The 9,938-nt window shown below is 53.2% G+C and overlaps 1 protein-coding gene across 2 annotated transcripts; it reads left to right on the top strand.

Annotated features, from left to right (window-relative positions):
* Positions 1–2,188: 2,188 nt before the first annotated feature.
* On the top strand, positions 2,189–9,506 carry vta1 (vesicle (multivesicular body) trafficking 1). Of its 2 annotated transcripts, XR_012925733.1 has the most exons (9): positions 2,189–2,406; positions 3,447–3,541; positions 3,904–4,031; positions 4,872–4,947; positions 5,099–5,213; positions 7,859–8,107; positions 8,262–8,336; positions 9,239–9,434; positions 9,473–9,506. XR_012925733.1 is itself a non-coding variant. In XM_076016484.1 (8 exons), exons 1-8 carry the CDS (start codon positions 2,316–2,318, stop codon positions 9,382–9,384), a joined length of 975 nt encoding a protein of 324 aa, XP_075872599.1. In that variant the 5' UTR covers positions 2,189–2,315; the 3' UTR covers positions 9,385–9,506. The 2 variants fall into 2 exon arrangements, 1 of the variants encoding a protein (XP_075872599.1); XM_076016484.1 differs by having other exon boundaries at positions 9,239–9,506.
* Positions 9,507–9,938: the final 432 nt, after the last annotated feature.

Genomic DNA, 9,938 nt, shown 5'->3' with positions numbered 1-9,938 from the left:
GGAAGCTGTTTGTGTCACATGACCAGTGATGATTCTTGGGAAGATTAACGTGGCGGTTTTTACGGAAGTCGTGTCGACCTTCCTGAGGAGTGACTGACTGACTGACTGACTGACAGACAGACTGTCTCACTGACAGACAGACTGTCTCACTGACTGACTGACTGACTGACTGACTGACTGACAGACAGACAGACTGTATCACTGACTGACTGACTGACTGACTGACTGACTGACTGACAGACAGACAGACTGTCTCACTGACTGACTGACTGACTGACTGACTGACTGACTGACAGACAGACGGGTGGCCGGGGGACGTCTGTGAGACTGTTGTGCTCGTTGGTCCGATGGTTTGTCTCCCAACGTCGACTGTAGGGCGGATGTTAGCATCGTTAGCATTGCGCTGCTAACCACAAGGGTGTACACGATGGGACCTGTGTCGACGTGGTCGAAGACTCTTCCCGCCGCTGTTAGCCTGTTGTTGGAAGCAATGTGGTGTTGAAGAGTCCGCAATCCTGAACTAATGACAACCTTCATGACAACGGCCGGTCACATGGGAGGTCACATGACCATCTGGCACCACGCGTCAGGCGTGGCAGGACGGATGCAACACACCCTCAATCACCCCCCCCCCCTCCCAAGTTAGCCCTGTGTTTGAGTCCCATCACTTTCTCTGTGGTTCCAGAAACAAAGCGACACACTCGACCGACCGCTCGATCCCGTCGTCCTTCCTGTCCTGTTGTCTTGAGATGATTCCATTAAAAATATCTGACAAACGTCTTGTCGTTGGCTTCCTGTCGGACTCACCGCGTCTCCGCTGCTCTCACCCAGCCCTGGTACCGACACCACACGCTCCGTTTGGCGCCACCCGCTGATCGGGGGTGACACTTTATTTATTTATTTATTTTATTTATTTATTTTTTGCCTTCTAGCGAGGGATCACAGTCCTGCTGGAAGTGTTTCTGCCACGTTGCACTCGCGTCCACGGCAGAGCCGCAGGGATGCGGCTTTCATTTGCGTGTATCTGCGGCTCTGAAGAGTCGCTGCTTTAATTAGAGGAGCCTGTAATGAAGGAGTGTGTGTGTGTGTGTGTGTGTGTGTGTGTGTGTGTGTGTGTGTGTGTGTTGGGGGGGGGGGGCACTGATGAACACATCAGTCACTTCACACTGTGACATTTTCACCGCGGTGACACACCAGACCTGTGAGGAGGACGCCGGCGTCTGACTTAAGGGCTTAACTGTTGCCACGGTGACGTCTTCAGGCTTCACCTCCTCCACAAGTCTCACCTATTATACCCATCGTTGGTTGGCGTCAAAATGAAAAAATGATTATTTCAACAAAAAAACAAAACAAAAACAGCAACTAAGAGAAGCCGCTTCTGGTTTGTGATCAATATTCCAACTGATCAATAGAATAGAATAGTGATTTATTTGCCGTTTGTACAGGTTAAGAACAGGTTAAAACAGGTACACTGGATTCCCTGTGCGTTTTCCCCAGAGTCAGTGTAAAGATACCAGTAGTCTGAAAAACACAGAACAAGGTGCCTGTACGGCAAAGGCACCCGGTGCATTCGGCTACACGCCTGAAGAACACAGAAGCGCATTGCTGCCATCCTAGGAAAAAAAAAAACAAACAAACCAGGGCTTAGTATCACGTTATCGTGACATAACGGCAAACTATCACGTTATGTCGTCATATTTTTTTTTCACGTGATTGCGCTTGCGTCAACTCGAGTAGATTGAAACGGAAGCCACAAATAGGACAACGGAGTTCTAGTTGAATCTAGCTCTATAATCTGTGTACAAATACAATAAAGTACCCCCCCCCCCCGCCCCCGGGTTTTGTTCTAATTACTACGGAAGCACATTGCTGCCACACATTATAACGTGAAGATTATCACGAAATGACGTTATAATTTTCACGTCCTCCCTCTAGGGTGGCAGTAATGCGCTTCCTCGGCACACTATGCGTCTTCACATTGAATAAATCGGAAGAAAAAAAAAACAACAACAACAACAAAAATGGGAAAATGGCAATAGCGTCATTTAAAATCAATGTAACAATCAGGTGCGCAGGAAGAGATCAAAGAACAACCACACGCTCCAAAAAAACTGTCCAATGACGTCCATGCTGCGCGACGTCAGCGCTTCTACGGTGAGGCGGCAGCTGCCATTGGCCGTGAACCCGGAAGTGAGCGCGGAGCGACATCAGACCATAACAACACAACACAGCAACTCGACACACCAGCACCGGAGTGAGAGTGAGTGAGAGAAGCTGTCAGCGGTGAGTTGAGCCTCCGGAGGACCGACGGCGTCATGGCGCTGCCGCCGCAGTTCAGATCCCTCCAGCACCACCTGCGGACCGCGCAGGAGCACGAGAAGCGGGACCCGGTGGTGGCCTATTACTGTGAGTCTCTCTCTCTCTCTCTCTCTCACTCTCTCTCTCTCTCTCTCTCTCTCTCTCTCTCTCTCTCTCTCTCTCTCTCTCTCTCTCTCCCGCTTCCGGGGTTAGCGCTAGCTGTTAGCATAGCCTCCAAACTCTACAGCAGAGTTTGGGGCTTCACTTTTTCAATGGTCTGCCCCGCTAATAGTAGCCCGGCGTGTTAGCCTAGCCCGGCGGTGCTAGCAGCGTTAGCCTGAAGCTGACCAGCTAGGCCAGCGTCCCTCTGGTGTCCCCGGAAGTGGTGGTCAGTGTTAGGGACACACACCGGCCCGGTCCTGGCGTTAGCCTGTTCACTGCTAGCTGGCTACTAGCTGGCTATCAGCTGAATCCCATCGGCCCACTTTCTGCTCAGAGATAAAAACTTTTTTTCAGGTGACGTCACGGCTGGTGAGCACTGAGGAGCAGGTCCAGCTCGTTCGTTCCTGGCTGTGACGTCACAGGACGGATTCCAATCATGTCGGAGGAATGAGCCCCACCTTGGTCTCCGTGACGTGTTGTGACCGCGTCTGTTGTCGCTGCAGAATCAGATTCTGTTGGATGGTTCCGTACAGTCCCACTGGGTCTTGATCTAAAATCTCAAAAACAACCAACCAAAAGCAAAACTCTGTTATTGTTCTTTCATTCCGTGTTGATGTAAGAGTGAAGGTGTCTGACACTCCAGTTTTAATATATGGACTTGTGAGAATGAGACACATGAGCATGCAGTTCTCTGACTGGACAGCAGGGGTGGGTCAAAGGTCGTCATTGTCCCGGAACGATAGGATGAATCTCTGTGGTCCCGCAGCCTCCCACTGCTTGACGACTGTCTGTGTCACATGACCCGACGTTGAACCATCAACTTCCTGTTTGTTTGGAAATGAATCGCTAATTCAGTAGTTTAGCCGGTCGTTAGTCCCCGATGAGTCCTCGGAGCCTGGTCGTCATGTGACGCAGGGACGACTGACGGGTCAAAGGTCACGATGGCCACGACGTGACGGCGCCGACTCTCTGTCTCCGCCCTGCAGGCCGGCTGTTTGCCATGCAGACGGGCATGAAGTTGGACAGCAGAAGCCCCGAGTGCAGGAAGTTCCTGGCCAAACTGATGGACCAGCTGGAGGCAGTGAGTCACACACACACACACACACACACACACACACACACTGGGTCCTCCTGCCAGCTCCGCCCACTCACGTCGGCCTAATTTCCTGGAGAGGAGGTGAATGAAGGCACCTCCCACTGTGAGCTCTCAGCTCGTTAGCCGTAGCCTCGCTAACGAGCCGAGTAGAGGGGAGGTGGGGGACGAGTGGGGGGGGAAGGGAAGGGGGCGTGGCCAGTGAGGTGGACCCCCTCTGGTTGGGCGTAGGCCTCCTGGAAGCAGCTCCAGCTCCGATGATGATGCTCAGTTCAGGGTGCAGTAGCCTCCCTCTGCCTGTTGGCTCCGCCACACCACCACTTTGCTCAGCGGCTCCCCCTGTCTTCCAGATGAAGGTGGAGCTGGTCAACGAGGACTCCATCACCCAGGAGGTGGTGGGCAACGCCCACATCGAGAACTACGCCCTCAAGATGTTCATCTACGCCGACAATGAAGACCGAGCCGGCCGCTTCCACAAGTAGGAGCCTCCTCTTCCTCCTCCTCCTCCTCATTCTCTACCTCCTGCTCCTCCTCCAACTCCTCCTCCTCCTCATTCTCTACCTCCTACTCCTCCTTCTCCTCCTCCTCCCTCGCCTTATCCTCTTCCTCCGCTTCCTCCTTCTCCTCCTCTTTCCCCTCCTCTTCCTCCTCTTCCTCTCCTTGTGATTCTGCTCCTCCTCCTTTCTCCCTCTTCCTCTTCATCTTATCCTCTTCCTCTTCATCTTCTATTCCTCCTCCTCCTCCCATACCTACACAAAACCAGATTATCAACATTCACTCCTGCGTTAGCAGCGAGCTACCTCAGCTGGCTAACGCTGCGTTAGCGCCACCTGTGGCCAACCTGCACAGGGAACCAGGAAGTTGTCAGGACGCCGCGGTGTGACCGCTGAATGGCTGGAGGTGGCTGTGGGTGTTTGTTTGTGTGTGTGTGTGAGTGCGTGTAAGTGTGTGTGCTTTTACAAGAAACTAACAGGACCACAACACACACACACACACACACACACACACAGCTGACACTCTGTCAGGTGGATGTTTGTGGGAAACTTTAGTGGAATCAGAGACTTCCTGCAGCGTGAGGAGGCTACAAGGAGCCTATTCATGGTGTGTGTGTGTGTGTGTGTGTGTGTGTGTGTGTGTGTGTGTGTGTGTGTGTGTGTGTGTGTGTGTGTGTGTGTGTGTGTGTGTGTGTGTGTGTGTGTGTGTGTGTGTGTGTGTGTGTGTGAAACATTGAATGTGTTGATGTTATTCCAACATGTGTGTGTGTGTGTGTGTTTCCTCCATCCACCTGATGACCTGTGACCTCTTGACCTCCCTGCAGGAACATGGTCAAGTCCTTCTTCACGTCCAGTCTGCTGCTGGAAGTGCTGTCGGTGTTCGGGGAGCTGTCGGAGGAGGTGAGTCAGACCAGACCAGAGCAGCCGATCACCAATAACAACAATCAGCTCAGTCACTTCCTGCTTCCCACCAATTACCCCCCCCCCCCCCCCCCTGTCTGGCTGGTGCCTGCTGACTAACCAACCAGTGCTGTGCTTCTCCTCCCTGCAGAACCTCCAGCACAGGAAGTATGCCCGCTGGAAGGCCACCTACATCCACAACTGCCTGAAGAACGGAGAGACGCCGCAGCCCGGGCCCCTGGGCCTGGACCCAGACCAGGAAGCAGGTGGGAGCGCCGATATGGCACCGGGTCGTCTTCCTGTGTGTGTGTGTATGTGTGTGTGTGTGTGTGTGTTATCAGGTAGGAAGCGGTCAGAAATCAGGAACAACTGAGAGATTCGGAGTGTGTGTGGGTCAGATTAGCCGCTAATATGTTTGTGTCTGAGGTGAAAGAACTTTAGAGAGAGTGTGTGTGTGTGTGTGTGTGTGTGTGTGTGTGTGTGTGTGTGTGTGTGTGTGTGTGTGTGTGTGTGAGAGACCTGGCCGGCCTGCCTGACCTTCAGCGCGGCTGCAGGCGGAGGCCACAGCAGGTGACCTTTAGGAGGACACGGTGAGGAGAAGGTCTGAGTGGAGGTGACGTTGGCAGCTTCCTCAGCGACGTTTCGTCAAAGTTCAACCGCTTGTTGTGCTCGTCAGCCTCGGGGACACACGCACACACACACACACACACACACACACACACACACACACAGCAGCAGCAGCAGCAGCGTTAATGGCTCAGAGCCGCTCCTTCCTGAGATGGATTAAAACCTGCTGCTGACAGCTTCTGGAGTGTTTGAGAGCTTCCATTAGCGGCGGCGGCGTCCCGGCCGCCACTCCTGCTCTGTCAGGTGGTCATTAGTGGAGGAGGAGGAGGAGGAGGAGGAGGAGGAGGAGGATGAGGAGGAGGAGGCTCGGTGGTCCACACCCCAGATGATCTCACATGTTTTCACGTCTTTGTCTCCACTTTTGTTTAAACGCCCTCCCCGTGCTGTAATTCTCCAGAGCTCCTCTGAGGGCTGCTGGCTGGACCTTTAGAGCAGAAACAAGCAGGCCCGGTTCCTCTGAGGTTCCTCAGCCTGGTTCCTCTGCAGACCCCAGAGGAACCAGGCTGAGGAACCAGGCAGGCACGTTGGTTGGTTTGTTGGTGACAGCTAATTGGTGGTCCGAGGTCACGTGATGCTGCTGGGTTCCTCTGCTGTCTGGAGGTGATGGTGATGAAGATGATGATGATGATGATGGTGATGATGTGTGAACTAGATCTCCTCTGGCTGTGAGGGGTTTCCAGCGCTGAGGTCATCAGGGGAGGGGCGGCGGCCTCTTGAAGCATTTGGCCCAGTAAGCTGAGCATGATGACATCACCGCTCACACACACACACACACACAGTGTAGTACCTCGCTCTGTACCTCCTGATGCACTGGGGTCTCTGATGACATCATCAGAGAGGTGGAGCTCTGCTCATATCAGCACTGTGTGTGTGTGTGTGTGTGTGTGTGTGTGTTCTTCAGCTGCTGTGTGTGTGTGTGTGACAACATTCCACTCTGATGGTTCAGTTGGTGCTGCTGGCTGTGATTGGTTGATGGAGGTGGCACTCAGAGGAGGGCGTGGCCAGTGCGAGTGCTGCTCAGGTGTGGTGTCTGGAGGAGCAGCGGCAGTGTTTGAAGACGCTGTGAGGAGTACTGGATGTCTGCTCTGGTGGTGTGGTGGAGGACCTCCACACCTCCTGGACCAGAGGAGCATCATGGTCCTGGAGTTAAGAAGCCGCTGAAGCTGCAGGATCTGCCGGTGTCTGCAGCGTTCAGCCGGAGGTCCACCAGAAGCTCCTCCTCCTCCTCCTCCTCCTGATGTCCCTCAGACTGTATGGCCCCACCAAGAAGAATCAGGTCCTCCTGCAGCTCAGACGCTGCACAGATGTTCCTCTGGCTGCAAGCAGGCGCCTCCTCCTCCAGGTGGAGCAGGTTTGAGGACCAACCAGGTTGTGAAGGTGTCTCCCCCTGGTGGACACCAGGCAGGCTGCAGGCAGCTACAGGTGGTCACCTGATGAAGAGGAGGAGACCACCAGCTTCAGGACATGATGTTCCATACTTTACATCTGCTGTTAATGGCTGTGTGTGTGTGTGTGTGTGTGTGTGTGTGTGTGTGTGTGTGTGTGTGTTAGCAGAGGACAGCTGCTAGCCATTAGCTCAGCTGAGGGCTGTTGCATCAGTGATGTTCTGGACCTTCAGGCTCCTCGCTAAACATTTTCAGGCGTGGAGTCTTGAAATGACTGCTGGGGTGTAATACCAGCCGTGGCCATCGGGGGCGCTGTGGCCAGTGTGACCTGGTTAGGGGCAGTCTGGTCTCCAGCTGGTGGAGCTGCTCCACCTCCTGCAGCAGTTTAGCAGATGCCTGTTAGACTGGAGCTGTGTGTGTGTGTGTGTGTGTGTGTGTGTGTGTGTGTGTGTGTGTGTGTGTGTTAAGGAATGTCTGGACACTGCACTGCCAGGACTAGTGTTCAGTGTTAGCATTAGCCTGAGGCAGTGAAATGGAGGCGGAGCCTTACTCCACCTTGGGGCCCCCTGCTGGTGGCGACAGGAAACACGTTTTGTCTTCTTGTCCTCCTCCTCCTCCTCAGCGCCCTTCTCATCTTCTCTGTCCTAGACCGTGGAGGGGGAGGATGATGTCACTTCCTGTTTGGGTCACACTGGCCTCAGTGTGTGTGTGTGTGTGTGTGTGTGTGTGTGTGTGTGTGTGTGTGTGTGTGTGTAATCGAAGGCTTTTATTGATCCTAAAGTGGGGAAACTTGCCTAATTACAGAAATTGTTTGTGCAAAAAGATGTAAAATGATATCAGTGGAAATAAAGAAGGCAATAAAAACTAAAACTGAAATCTTTGTGTGTGTCTGCCTCCAGATGAAGAGGGCGCTGCAGGCTTCTCCGACCCCGGTCTGTCCCACAGCGGTTCCTTCAGAGCGCCCCAGTACCAGGACCAGGACCAGGACCAGGATCTGGGCCTGGGCCCGGGCCCGGGCGCTGGGATTGGCTTCTCTCCTGGCCCCGCCCCCGGCCCCGCCCCCACCAGCACCAACTTCAACAACATCCACGTCCCACCGGGGGCCCACGCCCCGGCCAACACCCCTGCCGATCTGGCCCCGCCCACAGGTGTGTGTGTGTGTGTGTGTGTGTGTGTGTGTGTGTGTGTGTGTGTGTGTGTGTGTGTGTGTGTGTGTGTGTGTGTGTGTGTGTGTGTGCGCGCGCGCTCATTGGTCATTGGCTGTCGGCTGAACCTATTTCTGCGCTGTGATTGGCCCGACAGAAGCGGTGAAGCCGGTGCCCCTCCCCCGAACGGCTCCGGCGGTGGACCCGTCGCTACTCAGCGCCACGCAGCAGGGTGAGACACACACACACACACACACACACACACACACACACACACTCCTGGTGGTGGATCTGCTCCCCCCCTCCCTCCATCCTCGCCTCGTCAATTACCCACAATCCTCGGAGTGAGCGGTGACTGATGAGTTTCCACGTCGCACCGCTGGAGGACCTTTTACCCACAATGCATCTGGGTCTGGATCAGATTAGAACCCCTCAGCAGAGCGTCAACAGCCTGTTGCAGTCAGCTGACATCTCCACGGCAACAGGAAGCACAACACCACCACCGAAGAAGAAGAAGAAGAAGAAGAAGAGGAGGAGGAGAGGAGCCTTTTCATATGAACTCAAACAGTGAATGTAGATCAAGCCAAGCTTCATACTATACAATAAATAATTTCAAATTACACGTACGAAAAACAAAAAACAAATTTCAAAATAAAATGACTCCTCAAAATGAATAAAATGTAAATACAAATTTACATTTTGGCCTTCAGAGTTAAATTCCAATAGTAACCTTTGGCCTCAGGCAGATAATGTATTTCAAAATAAAAATAAACCAATCAACTAATGACAGCAGCACAGTGCTGCCACCCGAGAAAATAAAAGCATGGCTCAGTTTCACGTTGTAACATGAAAGTATCAGATTATTTTCGGATCATTTTCTGCGTCGTTCTGTGAAGTCTTTACATAATAATGTGAAAATGGTCACATAAAAGCATCCTTCAGTGAACGCCCTGTCCTGATTGAGCCGCAGAGCATTCTGGGAGTTGTAGTCTGAGCACTACGTGCTGTGCTAGCATTGGGCTAGCAGCTCTAGCAGTGATTTGGCTCCGCTGGCCAAAGATAACGACACCGGTGCTCCGCAGCCATTTCTCCGTGCTGACGCTCCTCCCCTTCCCTCCCCTGTCCCTCCACCAGGTGGCGTCAATCTCTCCGCGCAGGACTTCACCAAGGCGCAGAAGTACTGCAAGTACGCCGGCAGCGCGCTGCAGTACGAGGACGTGTCGACGGCCGTGCAGAACCTGCAGAAGGCCCTCAAGCTGCTGACCACCGGCAAAGAATGAGGCCTTTGTCCCGGCCGCTGCCTGGCCCGCCAGCGCCGCCCTATCTGTCACTGATCTCACACACACACACGCACACACACACACACACACACACACACACACACACACACACACACACACTGCTGGAATCAGGCTGTAACAAAGGTCCTCCTGTGTCTTCGCCGGGCTCCCAGACTCTCGCGCCCTGGATGCTAAGAGGCTAAGCGGCTAGGCGGCTAGGCTAACAGCGTTAGCGCACGAGCTCTGACCTTTGACCTCTGCCGGGCCCACAGGTCTAGCCGTTACATGCTAACACTGCGAGCTAGTTGAGTGAAGTGGATTGTGGGGTTTTTAATTTTTTTGTTCTGGTTTTTTTGGGGGGCGGTGTTGACGTCTCTTCTTCTTCTTCTTCTTCGCCTTTATTTTCTTTTCTTCTTCTTTGCTTCTTGTTCTTGTTCTTTACTTTCTTCTTCTTCTTCTTCTTCTTCAGTTTTAAAAAAAAAAGGTAGACGTTTTTTGTTTTATTTTGCAGCTGATCAATGAACAATCTCACCTTCAGGTTCATGTTTTCACAA

Source organism: Nelusetta ayraudi, unplaced genomic scaffold, assembly GCF_046127955.1.
Source record: "Nelusetta ayraudi isolate G7.1 ecotype Tasmania unplaced genomic scaffold, CSIRO-AGI_Nayr_v1 ptg000229l, whole genome shotgun sequence".
NCBI classification, from domain to species: domain Eukaryota; kingdom Metazoa; phylum Chordata; class Actinopteri; order Tetraodontiformes; family Monacanthidae; genus Nelusetta; species Nelusetta ayraudi.
This window is presented reverse-complemented; position numbering and strand designations above follow the sequence as displayed.

Bases quoted from the DNA above. Each gene is read 5' to 3' on its own strand.
- vta1 (XM_076016484.1), top strand. From the start codon at position 2,316: ATGGCGCTGCCGCCGCAGTTCAGATCCCTCCAGCACCACCTGCGGACC. The intron at 3,542-3,903 runs GTGAGTCACACA...CCTGTCTTCCAG, and splicing joins TGATGGACCAGCTGGAGGCA to ATGAAGGTGGAGCTGGTCAA. The intron at 5,214-7,858 runs GTGGGAGCGCCG...GTCTGCCTCCAG, and splicing joins GGACCCAGACCAGGAAGCAG to ATGAAGAGGGCGCTGCAGGC.